The 18511-nt window shown below is 37.8% G+C and overlaps 1 protein-coding gene across 2 annotated transcripts in view; it reads left to right on the top strand.

Moving 5' to 3' along the window:
• Window positions 1-254: 254 nt before the first annotated feature.
• SHQ1 (SHQ1, H/ACA ribonucleoprotein assembly factor) overlaps window positions 255-18511 on the top strand; it is a 50079-nt gene continuing 31822 nt past the window's right edge. For both annotated transcript variants that reach the window (XR_009726774.1, XM_061362105.1), the window contains exons 1-8: window positions 255-386; window positions 1843-2015; window positions 3291-3355; window positions 4221-4343; window positions 5101-5252; window positions 6785-6897; window positions 8517-8644; window positions 16610-16764. Coding sequence is in view for 1 of the 2 variants with exons in the window: in XM_061362105.1 (XP_061218089.1) it covers window positions 1873-2015; window positions 3291-3355; window positions 4221-4343; window positions 5101-5252; window positions 6785-6897; window positions 8517-8644; window positions 16610-16764 (879 nt within the window). In the remaining variant the exon portion in view is untranslated. The remainder of the gene's footprint in view (window positions 387-1842; window positions 2016-3290; window positions 3356-4220; window positions 4344-5100; window positions 5253-6784; window positions 6898-8516; window positions 8645-16609; window positions 16765-18511) is intronic.

Genomic DNA, 18511 nt, shown 5'->3' with positions numbered 1-18511 from the left:
TGGGAATATTGCCCTGGAATCAAGTGATGTGGTGAAATGGGAGTTCATTTATTTTTCATCCTTGTCAAATGAGGCAGGTTACCCATGGGGGAAAAAAAGTGTAATCTGTTAATTTCGCTCTCATGAAGTTGTCCGAAGGGGGATATGTTTAATAAAGATAACTGTGAAAGTTAGTGACAACCTGCGTTTTCCCAGGTAATAGTTTTATTTTACATTTTTTGTAAGATTTTTTTTGTCTGAAAACGTTAATTTGCAGTTTTCAAAGGTGTGTGATTCTGTTTAAGTCCCCTTCTTCCCTCCTTTCCCCCCAGCTGAAATCTAAGCTAAACCTGAGGAATTGCCGTGCATTTAGAAACTATTGAAGGGTCAGACAAGTTCTGTATCAGGTGAGTAGTACTGTGTAAGTTCCTTCTCTCATGCTAAGTATATACACATGTCCATGTACATACATGTGTATGGTCCTGATGGATGCTAATCATAAACTGTCCTTAAAAAACACTTGGTGAAGGAGGTGGCAGGTATCCTCTACGGAATTTAATTCCATTACTGCTACTGTGGTACGTTTTCTTCCACTGAATCTTTGGAAATGTCATGGTTTAAGCCCCATCAGCAATTCAGCCACACAGCCGCTCGCTCACTCCTCCCCCTTCTTCCCCCCACTCCCAGAGGGATGGGGAGGAGAATCGAAAGAATGTAACTCCCAAGGGTTGAGATAAGAACAGTCCAGTAACTAAGGAGTAACACAAACCACTACTGCTGCCAACAATAATAGTAATGATAAGGGAAATAACAAGGGAAGAGAATACAACTGCTTACCACCCGCCGACCAATACCCAGCCTGACCGAGCCGTGATCTAACCCTTCCAGATAACTGACCCCAGTTTTACATCCTAGGCATGACGTGTTGTGGTATGGAATATCTCTTTGGCTAGTTTAGGTCAGGTGTCCTGTTTCTGCTTCCTCCTGGCTTCCCCTCCACCCTGGCAGAGCATGAGACTCAGAAAGTCCTTGGTCAGACTAAACATTACTGAGCAGCAACTAAAAACATCGGTGTTATCAGCGCTGTTCCCTGGCTGAAAGTCAAAACCACAGCACTGCACCAGCTACTAGGAAGGAGAAAAATGACTGCTATTGCTGAACCCAGGACAGGAAGGCATGTGAATTTTTTAGGATGCTTCTTCAGAATTGTGAAACCCCTGCAAACTGATCAAAATAGTAAGCATGCTCACACTGGACATCGTGAGTGTGTCAGCGGCTCATGTTCAAGCTCTTGTGTCATGAACGTGCTGCAAAGGAGCATTTTTTAATTACTCTGTGCTATCCCATTATGCATTGAATATAGCAGTATCCTTTGTGCGTGTGCTCATATAGTCTCTTTGGGTTGTACTCAGTCTTTTGCTTGTGTTCTGATTGATAGGTGTATGAATTATGAAATACAACCCTAATTGTTTTGAAGTATTACCTTTTTTCCATATTTTCTAACTGAGATTTGTGATCAGTTCACTAATGAACTGTAAAGATTTAAACATAGCTGTAAACCACAGCTACAAGAAGCTGACAAGTTCCAGGACTGACTTTAGTGGGTTTTAAACAGAGCATAATAGGTGCTTTCCTGTGCTCCAAGTGTTTGCATTCCTTTACATTCAGTTATTTAAGAAGCACAGAGGTGGTACCTTCACATTCTTGATAACTTTTGTTGCTGCTGTTGTGTTTTTTTCTTCAGCACATGGAAGATACTTTTGTTAGAATCTGAAATGTTCCTCTTAGAGAATTCTGAAGATACTGTTTTCTCTTATAAGTTGGAAACTACAATAATCTTTCCTTGTTTTTCTGTTTTGATAGGGCTTCTTGGCTTTTCCTGCTGGATTCATCATGATAACTCCAGCTTTTGAACTGACCCAGGATCCTGACTTTCTTACAATAGTAATCAAAGTGCCTTATGCCAGAGCTTCAGAGTTTGATGTGTATTTTGAAGGGGAAGATTTTAAATTTTATGCTAAACCATACTTCCTTAGGTAAGTAGTGGAAGTATTTAAACAAAAATTGAACTTGATTAAGTAAATATATTCAGTAGCGAAAGAACTTCATTTTGGCCCCTTCAGAACATTCCTCATCTGCAGCTTTTACACTGTCAACTACAGACAGCCCATTTCATGCAAAGGATTGTTTTTATGGATCTGGCCACTTAATTGTTAGGCATTAAATTACGTTAAAGGGAGTTTAAAGGAATACTCTTTTAAATTTATTTTACAACAGATTATTATTGAAGATTAGTAGCTTAATAGATTAAATATTAATAGATGATGATGATTAAAGATTAGAAGTTCTTTACTGTAAGTACGGTGAGGCACTGGAATAGGTTGCCCAAAGAAATGATAAATACTCCATCCCTGGCAGTGTTGAAGGCCAGGCTGGACAAAGCTTTGGGTGACATAGTCTAGTGTGAGGTGTCCCTGCCCATGGCAGGGGGGTGGAACTAGATGATCTTAAGGTCCTTTCCAACCAAAACTGTTCTGTAATTCTATGATTAATTGTAAAATGGGAAGACAATTCTGGACGTAAGATGTGTAGAACAAATGTATATTTTGCTGGTTGAGAGCGAGATGCGGTACATTTGATGAAGAATTGATTTTGATGCACTCTTAATAAGAGAAAAGCCATGTGAGTGGGGGCAGTAGGAAGTGAGCTTCCAGCTGTATCTTTTCTTTAGGTAGAAGAGTCCCCAATATTCTTTAGAAAAGGAAGAAGAGGCAATCTTGGTGTGAGAGTGTTAAGAGAACCTTTGGCATGACGAGCTATTAACTTTTCTTATTTTCTATATCCTGTATTCTTGGGCATGCTTCCACTTTAAACATTAGTAGACCACAAGCGATTTTAGTGGACTGGTAGAATGAGTGACTTAGTTATTCTGAATAAGCAAAACAGGAGCTCTTGAGAGTTCTCATATCCTGTCACTGTGGATTAGCTTATAGTTTTTAAATTGTAGTATCTTCCAAGTGCTGCATATAATGCAAAGGGTGTCATCTCTGTGGTGGTTGTAACCTCACCCAGGCCAGGAGCCAGGAGTCACAAATCTCATCTCAGATGCTGATCTCTTGTGCCAATATTTAGGAAAATGGATTTTGAAGTAAATGGGGATTTAGCTGCATGACTTCCATTACTGTTGAAAGGAGTCATGTAGCTAAGTTCTTTGTGCTACTTCTGGAATATGCCTTACATTTTTAACGGCTGAGACATTAAGTTGTAGATTTAGTGAGGCATTCAATGAGGCATGTCATTTTTGCTTGTAGGTTGACACTTCCTGGAAGAATTGTAGAAGATGGCAGAGAAAAAGCATCTTATAATACAGACAAAGGTATTCATTAATGTTATTACTGTATATGTCAATAAAAATTCTACTAACTCTCCAAGAATTTATACTTTGCACTGGAATTACGTAGTACTTTAATGAAATATACAATAATGTAAATAAAGGTAAAGTTTCTCCTATGTTACTTAACTTGAATAAGATTTTTTTCATACTTTCTTGTGTGTACTCAGGCCATCCTTAAGCTCAAAGGATGTGTCCATAACTGTCTTAATAATGAAATAATTGTATACACATCCTCTTCAAACCCTGGGGGGGACAGGCATGTTACTGTACTAAGATTGTTAGTAAATCTGCAAAGAAGTCAGGTAATGCTGAGTAGAAATGAGATAATCCTGAGGCAGTCCCTTGGCTATGTTTTGAGAGAGAAGACATTAGCCTTTCTCCACACTTTAAGGCAGAAGGTATTTCTGGAATAAAACACACACCTTCTGGAATTAGGTGAAAATTGGTAAAACCTACCAATAAAACCTATAATTTGCTGCTTGCAAGGTCTTTATTACATGCTTGACTAGGACAATGGATCGCTGAATATAGTTTCCTGGGATCTGTTGATTGCTTGATTGATGGTGGAAGGATTAAAAATAAAATGAAGCTTGTATTTCGTTGGTTTGGTTTATATAAAAGTGAGTCAAAAGACCACAAATCGTTAAATGTTCTCTTTCATATTCTATCATTAAAATACTTGGGTTTTGTGAAACTTGTGAACTAAGGTTAAAAACATGTACAGAAATTGATGCATAATAAAATGCATATGTCCTGGTTTCTACGAGTCCTTCATTAGAAGAAAATGCACATTTTTGTTTGTTTTGGATATTTTAATGCAGTAACTATGTTCTGACTTTCCTTTAAGGAGCTTTTACAATTCAATTACCTAAGGAGATTCCTGGCCAGTATTTTGAGGGACTGGACATGCTGACATCTCTTTTAGCACCAAAGAAATCAAGATCAGCAAAACCTTTAGTAGAAGAGATAGGTATGATGAAACAATCTATTTATACATGTACATAATGAAATAGTTACAGAACTATGTAGCAATACATGCAGAAAACTACAGTATTTCTGTTAGTGTCTTGTCCAAGGTACAAGAAGGCTTTGAATGGCTCTGAAAGTATGAATAAATATAGAAACAAAAGTATTGTATGTGATACACGTGTCATATTAGTTATATTTACATTTTTCCAAAATGTGCTTAGCTTATGCTCATCCTCTATAGATCGTTGTACCCCTCTAGTGGCTGTATCCACAACACACAGTTTTTGCTTTCTACACACTAGCACAACTGGACCTGTAGCTCAAATGGTAGAGGCTAATTAAGGTTCTAGTGAACAACTTTAACATCAGTATTTAAGACAAAAATGTTTATTTGTGGTTAATTTTCTTATGCTTTTCTTCAATTGTTGATAACATGGCTTTGCTTCTGGTTAGTGTTGTCTCAGCATCAAGTTTTGATCTTGCTGAAATCAAGGCAGCAATTATTTCAGTCTTTGAGGGCATATAGTTAAAAACTCTAGTGTTCCTGGTTTTCATTTTTGAAAGTTGGAGAATTTGGAGCAGAACTCGTGGATTATTGATATTAGCATCTGACTGTGTGGCCCAGTGTTGTATAAGCTTTCTTAGGAGGTGCAATAAAATGAAGAAGGTTTATTGTATTACCAGTGTTTGACTTTCTATTAAAACATAGGTATTTTCTGTGTAATGATTTTCCTTCTCTGACTATGCAATACATATAGCTGCCTCTGCTGAGTTGTCTGAGGAGGAGGAAGAAGAATTTGACTGGGAAATAGAGCAGACCCCTTACAAAGACAGTGCAGAAAGCAGTCTATCACTACGGTACTGTTACGGCTTTGGGAACTTGCGGTCAGGGGTGTTCCAGCGGCTGCAGGTAAATGCATTTTTGCCTTTTCCTATCATAAAAGTACTGGGTATTGGGCAGTCTTCCAGGCTTGTTCGGTGGACAGGAGGGAATCATTAAGTAACTGCTTTCCATTATCCCATTCTGTTACTGAGAATACTCTGCTTTTGCATATGGTAGTACAGACAAATCCTTGTTCCTGTGGAAGTAGGGGGTGGTCAAGATTGAGTAAATTGTATCACAGTATCACAGTATGTTAGAGATTGGAAGGGACCTCAAAAGATCATCTAGTCCAATCCCCCTGCCGGAGCAGGAACACCTAGCAGAGTCAAGAGGCTGATCTGTCTCTGCAGTAATTTCAGCACTGGAGAAAAGGGCTGAATAGGTCCCTGGTAAAATCAGGCTCTGGAAGTGTGCTGATGTCACCAGCACAGCTCAGCTGGCCTGTGAAGGCATGGGAAAAGGCCTGTATGAAGTAGGCCATGTGCCAGGTGAAGAGTTCTGACAAGCTGCAAACAGTCTGCAGGCTGTTAACAGTCTGCTTTAACGCTTTTGCATTATATTTGGTACTGTCTTCTGTTCTGACTTCAAACTCTTTTAACATTAGTGTTAACATTAGTATTTCTGATGCCATGAATTTTAATTACTTTTTAAGTTAAAGAGAAATCAAAACCAACAACCAAATGAAAGCTGGCTAATCTGTGTGGTTGTTGCAGTAAAATTTTTTATCATTGTGAAATTTGTGGTGATTTTCTCACTGTACTTTTTATTTTAGACTCTTACCAGACAGTAACTGTAGAAGTGTGCACTCTTCAGGCTGTCTGTCCACCTGGTATTTGTGGGATTTATGAGGGTTATGCTGATGCATTGCAATTCGCTTTTGCAGATTAATTGTTAAGATAGGAACTTTGAAATGCAGTTACTTTGCTCTTACGTGTTAAGCAATTTAAGTTGTAATTCCTTAGAGCAGCCTAATTATGTAACTCTACTGCATAAATTGTAGAATTATCAGAGTTTGGAGCAGAAGGATTCCTGTTTATGGCGAATGTATTTGCTTGCTATTAGGATGTGTACACTAGTTTATTACAGTGAAATTTGTGAAGAAGTACATTTTCTATCAGCTTTAATATGCCACTACTTAATGATGCCTAAATGTTACTACAGTTGCCCATTAATTAATGTATGGCCACTTCAGACTCTTGAGAGTAATCTCGAAAGTCATGAAAACAGTATCTATGAGTTTTATCCGGTCTGTGTGGTTGTCTGCTTTTGTTAAACACTGCAGATTTGATCATAATGCAGAGTAACCTGCTGCCTTATGATAAAACAGCCTGAATAGACTTCATAATATCCTGAATTCTAAGGAGCTTCAAGTAATTGAATTTCTTTGGAATTTTGATGTTTTATTTGCACAATGGAGCATGAATTTGAAATCGAGATTGAAGAGCATCTAGGGATTTCAGTGTAGTAACGCTGATAAGCATTCTTCCTAAACTCTTAACTGAATAAATCTTGTATGTGATACATGTGGCCTGATTCTATAATTTTTGTTGCATTTTCAGGATGAACTCAGTGATGTTATTGACATTAAGGATCCAGATCAAACTCCTGTAGATGAGCGTAGGAGGAAACGTCTGGCAGCTGAGGCTGCCAAGTTTGAGCCTGATCATTACCTGTGAGTATTGATTTACTTCACCTAGTCAAGTAGAAGTACCTCTATTGAAATATGCACTTTTTCTTTTAAAAAATGATTGAGTTTAAGATTACTTTTGGAAATTATAGCTTTACCACAGAATGAGGAAAAGTTCCAAACCAGGACTTTGTGTTTCTTTCTGCTTCATCCCATGAACATGAAGGTGGAAGTGATTCTTCATGCCTTTCAAGTTTGAGTATTTCAGGTCAAGTTAGGTTCAGGGACTTCCAGGTAAGTAGACTAAAGTGAAGCCGTGAGCTCTATTAATGTACAGTGACTCCTGCAAGATTGATTTGGTGGAAAAAGAGCATAGTCCCTGGTAGGGAGAATTAGTACTTGTGTTTTGTTGGTGAGAGGGAGGCTTAACACACTTTGAGTAGTTTCAGAAGTTATCTTTGCAAGCTTGGTATTTTTCCCATCAGGTATTTCGGAGGCAGCTGTATGTGTTTCTGTAGCACATAGAAAAGCCTTCTTGAACCATCACTTGGAAGGACATTTCACTTAGAACTGAAGTAGTTCTTAACCTACAGTGTGATGCAACTGACAGTAATTGCAAATTTCTGTCTTAGACCCTGTGTTCTGGCTTGGTAAATGAGCTACAAACATTCAGTTTAAGGGCTGTGTTTTGATTGCTTCAGATGATACCAATCCTTCTTCAACAAAAAATGTTTTCTTGTGTGTCCTGAGGACAGATCAGGGAGAAACTGACAAACAAGTGTTTTGTTGCCTTTCAGGAAAATGCACGCTTGCTGATCTCTTTAAGTTACTTTATAAAGATACTGAAGGAAGGCAACAAAAAACTGTCAGTGTGAGAGTAAAGCAAATTGTGTCTGTTCAGTAGACTGGATAGGTTTTGTGTCATGATTAGGAAGGTATTAGGAATTTTCCTGCTTATTTTTTTTTTTTTTTAGTTCTCAATATTTATACAATTGCTTGTTCTGAAGAAAAAGCTAAAATAAGAGGAGGCTTAGAACTTGAATCACTTGGTATAAATCCTCCCAGAATTACTATAATGAGATTTTTACCACAGTGGCTTTGTGCTGAGGTGGAGGTAATCTGTCTTCCAGAATTCATGTACAACTCTTCTTTTTCCACCTTGCTGCACTAGGCAGGCCACTGTTTACCTAGAAGTCCATCCCTGTCCCTACTGTATCTTTGCCCTTGAGCTGCACGCCCTTCCCCAAAGTATATGCAAAAGTACCCAAAGTTTTGAGTGCTTCCCAATGAAATGCAGTGTGCTGCCAGTGACATTGTCTGAGAATTCTTCTCTTTGGAATGTCTTCCTTTAACAACCAGAACAAGTCAGGTTTGTTCACCTTCATGTCATGCTGCAAGCTCATCAATTTCCCAGGTTTCTGGGTGGCTCAGGAAAGGTGGAGGAGTAAGGAAGGGATATTGTAAGGAGAATATTGTTTATGCTTTTAATAATGATTATTTTCTGCTTTTATGTCAGAAAGTATTTCTAATGTATGGAAAGTAGCCTACAGCCAAGTCAGATGTATTCTTTATATGCATGAAAATATACCCACATACACTATAAATTGAAATAGCATATGACTGGTTTTGGTGTTTGTTTTCTTTCTTCCTTTTTTCCCCCCCAGTGCTGATTTTTTTGAAGATGAAGCTGTTCAGCATGTTCTGAAGTACAAACCATGGTGGGTTGAGGCTCATAAAAAAATGACAGCCTTGAAGGGGGAAAGTCATCAGGATCAGGACACTCATAGAATTGGTGAGAATATATATATGTATATATAAATACGCCCTTGTTGCTTGAATGATAACTGCTGTGATGCCGTGTTATCTTTCAGGTTATTATTCTTAAGGGAAAAAATATGTTTTTAACCCTACAATTTTTGGTCTTAACCATTCTTCGTAAAAGAGTTTTCTGTTACTTCTGTCCTCCAGTAAAAAAAATAGATTCTCTGAGGGACAGCTCTATACTGAAATCTTTGAGACACTTGTGTGTGTTTAATTAACAGTATATTGTAAAGTGGTCATTTCATCTTAAGCATTTTGTCTGTTGGTTGCCTAGTGTAGTGTGTGATCTCTTTCATCTACAGAGCAAATTTTGGAGTTAATTGTTCATAAAGGCTGTTTCAGAATTTCAGGTATCAATGAAGAAAAAGTTCCCTTTTAAGGGTTTACTATAATCTTTAAGATTTCAAAGGAGATACGAATGTCAGTAAGTCATAGTAATCGAAATCAAATCAAACCTATCTTTGTTTAGTGATTGTAACAGCTAGAAAATGGGTCCTTTGTTGCTGGTACTTATTTCCTCTTTTTTCAGGTTTTTTCAAGTAACTGTTCTCCCTTTCTTACTTGTATTTTCAATGGAAAAAATAGCCAAAACTGGGTTTGGTGCCCAATTCCAAATAAGGTGCAGACACTTCACAGCAAGTTTTGCAAGAATCAGCTGTTGAAGATTGTACTAGTATCAGCCCTTTAGCTCTGATGAGCATGTCTTCTGTAGAGTGTTTTGTTTTACTGACACAGTAGCACGCAGGCTTGTGGCATTTATTACTCTACTGATATTCTTATGGGTCTTGGAGACTTTTTTCAAAGGAAAATCTTTATGTCATTTTAGAAACTAAAAGGGATGGTTTCAGGTTTAGTAGATGACCTTGTAGCAGTATGGTTAACAGGTACCTGTGTCTGTACACAGTGACTGCAGAGAGCATTACAAGTTACTATGCGTCATTTTTTATTGTCCTTTGTTCATTTCCTGTGTAGTAGAAAAATCTGACATTACTGAAGTAGATAATGATAATCCCTTCACCAGAGGTTCTTAGCAAATATTAGTGCACTAATAATACCTGTACCTTCACATTTCCTCCAGAACAATGGAATCTGTGTAAGTGTTGTGTACTTCACTGTGAATGTAATCTGATCTTCATTACTGGTCTCTTTTCAGCTTCTAAAGCCAGAAATTGTAAATTATATCCACCATAAGCATTTGATTTAAAAAGCATTGTACAAAGGTACAAGAGACTTGAAAATAGAATAATGAGGGGTTCTTCTGTTTGTTTTCATCTGTTTACTCCTGAGTAAATGAAACACTGCTAATGTTTGACTGTGTTGAGGAATATAATGAAAAGGAAGAGCTGCTGGCTGATATTATTGATAAAGAATGTTTTTAGTCCAAATTGAAATTCTGAAGAAAAAATACACACGTTGCTGGTTTTCAGGGACAACAGCAACAGACAAACTACTCAAAGCCTGGCAAGCTAATGAAAGTTATGCAGAAAATGGAGCTACATAAAGGATCATCTTTCTCTAAAGCAGTTGTTTTAACAGATGCATTTAATAGGAATGATCAAAAGAATTTAGTGTGACCTTCCTATGGCTGAATGAAGTGGCTCATGTACTTTAGTGGATCTTGAGGAAATTTAAGGAACATGAGAGGCCATCTGGGTTATGTTAATGACAACAACACACCCTTTTCCTTAAAAAGACCTCAGTTTTGCTAAGCATGTTTGAATGACAACAGCAGATGGGGGTGGCAAAGGGCAGAATGGGAATTTGAAACTAGTGGAGGTTCTTAAACCTGAGTGAGTTGTGGTGAAAGGAACCACCATGAGAGGGAGTGCAGGTTCTACTTGAAGGTTTCTTACGAATGGAATGCAAAAGGGCAAAAGGTAGGTCTGGGTTCTTGGACCTGGAGTCTATCAGTAGGGTGAGTGTATTGCTTTTATGCTTTATCCAATCATTGGGATGATCTGGCTAATCTTAGTTACAGATTCAGGAATTCTTACCAGCTGAATGCAGTTAGACTGTGTATCTACATTAACACGTATTCCTGTATGCATGCTTGGTAAGTGGAAGTGACATGAAAAAGGCACATAAAAGCAACACGGACCATGCTGAGTGAAGGGCCTTCTTTGCTACTTGAGAAATGCTATTTCCACTAGAACTGAGGAGAAGTCTGCATTAAAGGAAGGTGTGCTTTACAGCTAGAAGGATAAGGAGGCTGTCATTGGCATTAGAGTGTGCTTGTGGTAAGAAGCTTTTGAACACTAGTGCTTAACTAGGAAAAGCCAAAGGGTACTTCAGCACAGAAGCTCTAGGGGCACAAACATGTATTGCAGTATGTTTCGTGGTGTGTGGTAATTCTTTGAGCCTGTGTATATGTGTATCCCTGTTTGCTTCTGAACCAGTTTAAGGGCATAAAAAGGAGGGATTCAAACCATCATGCAGTTTCTTTTTATTTCTTCTGGAAAAAAGGCATAAAATGAAGAGTACCCAGATTTCTTCCTCTTCCTGAGTTGCGAATTCATGTTTTCTATTCAGGACAGCATCTGAAATTAGACCATTTCCATTGTCTTTCATGATGAGGACTTCCGAACATATAGCCTGTAAAGAAATGTCAAATATTGGGGTGTTTAAAAGGTATACAACTTGTGATAGGTGTAATATGGCCAGCTTGCAGAAATACTGTCTGTCCTGTGTGCAGGAAGGCTGTGTTCTTAATTAAACGTGCTTCCTGAAGCCAGTCCACAAAAACATAAAAACTGAGAAATAAGGTGGAAATAGATGTCAGATGTGCATCTCGTACTGGGGAAGCCTGCTGCCCTCCAACCTGAAATGCTGTATCTTTTTAAAGGGTTGTTAACTGAAGTTAAATAACTGGTAAGACAAGAAGGTAGGAACGGCAATGTTAAAGCATCATTGGTGGTGGACTACAGTACAGGGTACCACAGTATTAGGGTATTAAGACTAAAATTTGACACTTGGTACCTTTAGAGTCCCTGTTTTCTGTGCTTTGTTACTGCTGCCATTTGGACAGGTCCCATCTACAAAGTGTCTGTGGAATTAAGAATGTTACTGGGAGCTGACTTAAATTGCTATGTGGAAATGTGAGGTTAGTGTTGGAAAGTGACACAAATTACCAGGTTTCTTAGAAGTAAGTTTTCTGATTGAGAAACCCTGAACCAAGAATATTTTTGTTTTGTTTCTTCCTTAGGGTAATTTATATTGATGTCCTTTTGGTTTTTATCTTCATTGGTTCCTTGGAATCAAAAACTTGATTACTTTTGTCTTTATAATGCCTTTGGCTACAAGGAGCAATTAGGAATACAGATTGTTTTTTCTCCCATGGCATTACAATTAACTGCATGTTTTGTTTGGTTGATACTGTTCTTACTTTCAGCCCTGATTATTCTCTCTTATTTTTTCATCATCAGGTTTTTGAATGTCTCATTACCAGATTTTTTTTCCCTTTAGAATCATTTTTTTTCTCATTAGCATTTAAAGTCTTCAGTTCTCTTCTGTCTTGCCTTGAATCTACTTTTATTTAACCTCTTTACTTTTCTCCCAGCTTGTGTGTGTGTGGTATATTTTGTCTTTTTAAAGTTTCTTTTATTGTCCCTATGTGTTTGGTCTTTCTTTTGTCCTTTTTCACTTTTTGCTGTGTGTCATCTCTTCTTGCCCTTTGTGGGGTTTCTGTTTATCCCTCACCTGTCCCCCGGCTTACTAGCCACCCAGCAGCTGAGAGTACTGCCACTGCAGTGTGGCTGAGGAGCCAGAGGAAATACGAGAGTAGGTTTCACCATCATGTTTGTAGCAAAATACCATTTTTGGAGTGGACATTTTCTAAAGCTGAAAGGCCCAGATTTTGTTCACGCTTATAATGTCTAGCTTAACTAATTACACAGCCTTTCTTCCCATGAGGGAACAGAGCTGTTGGAAAGCCCTTGCTTTCTACTGCTGTTGAAGTTTATGTTACAGTCTCGCTTCTACAGATTCCAGATGAAAGGTTCTGTGTTTTCTAACAGTCGCGTTCAACTTAATGCAAAGTTAATTTTTATTCTATTTTGAATTGCATAACTGTAAAAACTCCTTTTTAGGCAGCACAAGGGTCTTCAAAGGCTCAGGCTAACATGTTTTTAATCTTGCATCTATATGTTCTAAGGATATTCTGTTTGCAGTAACCTGTCAGACTTACCAGTGACCATTCTGTCTTTCTAATCTCTTTGTAGATTGGGAAGGAACTTCTTTTTAAAGATCTGCCTTTCAGAAGGGCTCTGCTCAAAGATAAACCATTAGTTGGAGATTCATAAGTTTAAGATGAATCACTTACCAGATTTCTGCAATTGTTCTGTTTACTTGTTTCACTTGCTCTTCTGGGCCTTTGCAGCATGTGTACATTCCTGCTGCAGAGCAAGTGTTCTTCATGTGAGGAAACATTGCTGTTTATTCCTGAAGAATTCTTAACGTATCATATGTCATATGGTAGGACAAATGATAGGTCTCTGTTGTAAAGTATCTCAGATTTTAAAAGGCAAGAACAATAAGACATGGAAGAAAGAATGATGTATGGTTTTGATACGGTTTATAGGGACTGCAGATTTGTTAAAGAAGAATGACAAAAATTAGTATAAAGGAACTTGGAAGATCCAGAAAAGACTGTTCAAGTCCAGTGACTTTATGGAGAATGGCTGGAGGAAGAACACCAGAATTGGTATGGAGGAAATATGCTGTTAAATGTTAATTTGAGAATTAGAGAAAGAAAAGGTAAAAAAGCTAAACTTTGGATGGAAGGATTGTAAAGGAAGGGGAGGGATGAACAAACCAGATTTGACTGATCATAGTTTAGAGCAAATATGGTTGTTCAGAGGAGGACAGTTTCATATTTTTAGGGCTTTTGGCTCACTTCCTGAATGACTGAGGCTTGTCTGATCACAGTCTTTGACAGAGTTCTTGCGGGTCCTGGGTTAATGTTTGGACTTGATGATCATAAAGTTCTTTTCCAACCTAGTTGATTCTACGATTTGGTAATTCTAAAGATGGCCACTTCCTGCAGGTTCTAAAAAAATGGCCCTTGTACAAGGGGAAGAATGCATTTATTGGATCTTTAGTGCCATCTTTTTAGATATTGTCTAGTCCATGCAGGAAAGATGTTATTGGCATGTCAGAACTGTGGAAAGTGTCAGCAACCTTTCACATCTTACCAGTTAGCAACAAATCCAGACATAAATCAGTAGGAAATTTGGCTTCATTAGTTCAGTTACTGGAGTACACAGTATTGTTACCAAGTGTTTTTTTTAAGGCAGTATCCATCACTGTGGGAAATGCTGATCCTGAACAAAGCCTTTGGTGTCTTTCTCGTCAGAGTAGTGCTGCCTTTCTTTTAATGTAAGAGGATGGTAGATCTGCTCAGTTACTTTCCTTTGAGGTCTCTGGAATTCACAACTTGGCTTGACAGGACCATAAGCCAAGGCTCTGCTTTTACCAGAAGGCTGGACCAGCTGATCATCTGGCTCCTTCCTGACCTATAATTTCTGTAATTTTCTGAGTCTGACCACTAAGTCAGCTATCTGTCCAGATAGCACATTTTATCTAAGTGCCTCTAACACATTTCAAACCATAAGTGTCATAGTAGTCTTGAGATACGGATCTTATGCTGTCTTGATTTAAGTGATGTTATCGGCAGGGTAAAACATCAGCAAGACCATAACAAAACACCCTCTGGCTGTCAGACCTCATCCTCCCCTTTAAAGATTAAACTGTACTTCATTGACAGTTGGGTTACTGAAGGGCAATTTGAAATACATTTAACGTGAGCAATGGCTAGTTTAGAGTAAGTGGAGGAGATGATTAAAAAGTAAGGCTAATCTCTGCTGTATCATCTATCAGGAATTCTGGATGTGAGATTAATTTGGTTCCTTTAGACATGCATATGTTAATGCACAGTTATACTGTGGCTAAAAGGAGCATCATTTTGGCACTGACAAATGTACAAAACATTCAAGAATAAATCTTGAGGAGAACTTGCAATTTCAGTACTTGATAAGTAGCAGCAGATGCTGCTTTGCACTAGACTAATATTGTACAGATACTGTTAAAGCATTGGTGACACAAGTGTACAAAAATGAACTGGCTTAATATAGCAGAAAATGCAGTTTTACTTGTCAGTCTTATAGTATGTACTTATATTTTTGAATTGGGAAAACAAAGTAGGTGGTGGTTTCGGCATGTTAATAATGAGTTTCAGGCCCAGATAATTTACTATTCAAAAACTTTAAGGAATGCATAGATACCTATTTGTAAAATTGAAGTGTTTTCTTCAGAGAGAGAAATTTTATTTAGAATGTCAAGCACTTTGCATTGAGTTAATGAACATCTTGTAACATTTACCTTTGGAGTTGTCTAGTCTACATCTTGATGTTGCTTTCTAGTACTTTCAGTTCCTGTGTTTATGGTCCAGTTGTGTATGTTGGGTGCTTCAGAAAGTTCACATTCTAGAGGAAGCAAACTTTATCTCCTATGTTTGGTAAACTTCACTTGGAGTTGTTTTGCTTTTTACAAGCTTGTAAAGTTTTGGTTTTGCCCCCTCTTCCCTAGAATAAGTAATTAAAATTCAGCGAGTTAAGGCATACACCATGTACCTACTCCTGGCACTTAGGCTTTCATTTGAAAATGTGACGAGTGCTGTCTTAGGCTTGTTCCTGTCCTTAGAGAAATCTCCTTCAGTCATGGTATTGTAAACTCGAGCTGGTTCTAGTGTTACTGGTGCTTGAAGAAATTATGGAGTGTGACTTCCTCAATGTAGCAAAGCATCAGCTGTCAGGCTAGTAACATGTCTCTCCTGTCAAGTCACCTTTTGCCTGTAACTTTCTTCTGTGGCATGACCAAAATGTGCTCACTACATCTGCCCTATTCAGTGAATCAGAGCCTGCTGACATGGAATGCCTGCACTCCATGCAGCCTGGCTGAAAATCTCTTACCTCTGGCTTCTGGCTGTTTTAATTGTACTAAATGGCTTCTTGATAAGTGAGTTTGTACAGGGCTGGCTTCTCCTCAGTTATCTACTTAATCTCTACTGTTATTTCAAGGCACTTATGCCATCCTTTCTGAAGTGTTTCAAGTACTCTTCAGAAGGTTACCATGCAATATTCAATCCTAGCTATCTGTGTCTATGCCACTCTTTCTAAAGAAATACTTTGATGCATTGTCACAACGTGCCTCCTGTGTTGCTGTTGTCTTCCTTACGCATCTCAAAGAGGAAGTACTGGGTGACAAGATTCTTGGGGTAGGCTCAATATAGCCACTCTAAATACTGAAGATAAGCAAAATATAGCAGTCACTTACATAGTGTACCGTAAGTCTTTGAAAGGAGATACAGCTTTCATACCAGCCTTGGTGAGATTAGGATTTTGATCTTTCTTTTTCTTCAGACACTTAAATGATGTGATCACACAGCATAAATGAAGCTCTTAAATCGTGTCTAGGTCATGAGTCAAAATTGATAAGTCTTGGAAATGCAGAACTGTACCTTTCCTTTTTTCACCTTCCCTATTTCTTTAGCTCCTACCCTTTTCTGTAATAAGAAAATATATTTATTTATCCTGTTTTCTTATTTTTATCCTATACCATGTGGACTTAAATTTACTTGGATCCTAATTATAAATTTATCTCTGCTAAGATACCCGGATGTCCACAGAAATCCTTGGCACTTTTGGGGTGGTTACATGCAGTACATTGCAGGGCTGGAACTTGACTTTGAAAGGAACATGACAGAGTTTAATAAAAATTAAAAATGAAAGTAAGAATGATTTAGGCTTCTTCTTGAGTGATGAGTGACCTGTGATTAGTTACATGCTTCTTTTTAAAGAGACTGTTTAAGTAGCATTACCACCTATTAAAATGAATGTGCCAGCTTTAAATTCATAATCAATTATCCTTTGACTTTTTATAGTTGTCTTCTCTGAGGAGGAGAGAGAGCAGCTGAGAAAGTTCACAAATAAGTCTTACCTTCTGGATAAAAGAAGCCGTTATCATGTATATCTTGGTTTAACTGATATCCTTCTGGCCTATTGCTATGAAGTCCGTGTCAACGAAGGAGACAAGAATGTAAGTCAAAAAAAGTTTCAGGAAGTTACTGCTGGACCCTTTGCTGTCATTTAGGAAGCTTACCTTTTAAAGTGAATTTACTTCCAAGCATTAAAAATACGTAATTAAGTTAAAATGAAAGATTATACATCTCTAGCTATTGGGATGCATGTGGGGATTATTATGATTTCTCAAGACTTAGGCTCTTCTGGAGCAGCATTTTAGCTGTAGAAGAGAACTGCAGTTGCAGGAGATTCCAGCCAATTGTTTGTTTCTGATTTGTGTTATATTGTGATATGTCTTGATTTATGTAAATTTAGAGTGCACAAAATAATTACTCTTTTACATTGATGGTTCTTCCTTCTGTGGTTTGGACAGTTCCATAATAGAGAATTACAACATAATAAGTATTATTACAAACAGGTATGTGTAATATTACCACTAGTGATTAGGATTCTGAAAGAGTATGGGAAATCATTGTCTGTAAGATTAAAACTTAGGCTACCATTATTAAAAAAAGTGATTTTTCCAAGAGTTACTTTGTTCAGTGGGTACCTTGTTTTAAGCTTATGCACAGAGCATGAAAGGTGTTTCCTGGGGCATTTTGGAAACCAGAGCGAGGCATTTAAAACTCTTAAAATTGACACACATAAAAGAAATAATGTTAAAATGCTAATGCAGAGTATTCTTTTTCTAGTGTTCAAACACTCAGGGAGGTAGGAAGGCATGTTTCCATTTTCAGGATTCTGGTGTTCGCCCGTCTTTTCCACAAGCAGCAGCCAGCTTTACTTTATGTTCTGTATCCCAGGCTTTGTACAGGATATTAAGAATTAAGAAAAGAGTGGAAGTTTAGGATGGATTCCATGCTGTGCTGTGGACAGCTTGCCTTTTTGAAATGGACTCACTTCCCAGATACAGCTTTGTGTCTGGCATCTCTGCTGATACTAACCAATACAGTGTTTTCTCAAATGCTTTTAATCAAAATATTAGAACATATAATCCAAACCATTCTGTCTTAATCAGTCTCACATGTGGGGCATGGATTTTAGAATGGTAGAAATGTCCAGACCTGTTTATTCAACAGGATAATCTGGGATGGTTGTATTGTGTGTTAGTGTTGCACAGAACCACAAATATGTGAGGAACACAATTGTACCATCCTTTAGTGACCTTCGCAATAACTGTATGGTATATGTGGAAAACACACTGTAGTCTTTTTTCATCTTCTATTTTTTTATACACACTGCTTCAAGATCTTCAGGGCATACAAATCTTTACTAGAGCCAGGCATTCCTGGCTTTTTGCCCTAATCATCCCACTAGACCACACTACCACACAAATACTGTGAATCTGTAATGACATTTTACATGTACTGTTGGCTTTAGTAGCCTCTTTGAAAGCCAGAGTCTTGAGCAGTTTTCACGAAACAAGGCGTTTGAGCTTGAGCTTTGTTGAATCAAGTTTGTTTCTTGGTGAAAAAGGACAGAATTCCACTGAAAAACTTTTTTTCTGTGATTGCTCTTGTATTTAAAAGGCTTTCTGCATAGGCTACATATTCCCTATATGGAAACCAGTCATTTAACATCTATCTGCATTGCAATATAATTTTTAATGCTGTCCTGTGACCATTTCAATGCACATAAAATAATTGATGCTTCATATTCACAAAGGTTCTTAAATTGCTGTCAGAATGTTACCTTAAATAGTTTGCCAGCAGTCTTGAATGTTGAATTAGATAACACTTGTTTAAGGTCTCCTCTTAAAATCA

Source organism: Neopsephotus bourkii, unplaced genomic scaffold (assembly GCF_033783945.1).
Source record: "Neopsephotus bourkii isolate Nb327-2 ecotype Australia unplaced genomic scaffold, CSIRO-AGI_Nbou_v1 NB_1080, whole genome shotgun sequence".
NCBI lineage: Eukaryota > Metazoa > Chordata > Aves > Psittaciformes > Psittacidae > Neopsephotus > Neopsephotus bourkii.
Note: the sequence above shows the minus strand (reverse complement) of the source record. Positions and strands in the feature narration are given on the sequence as shown.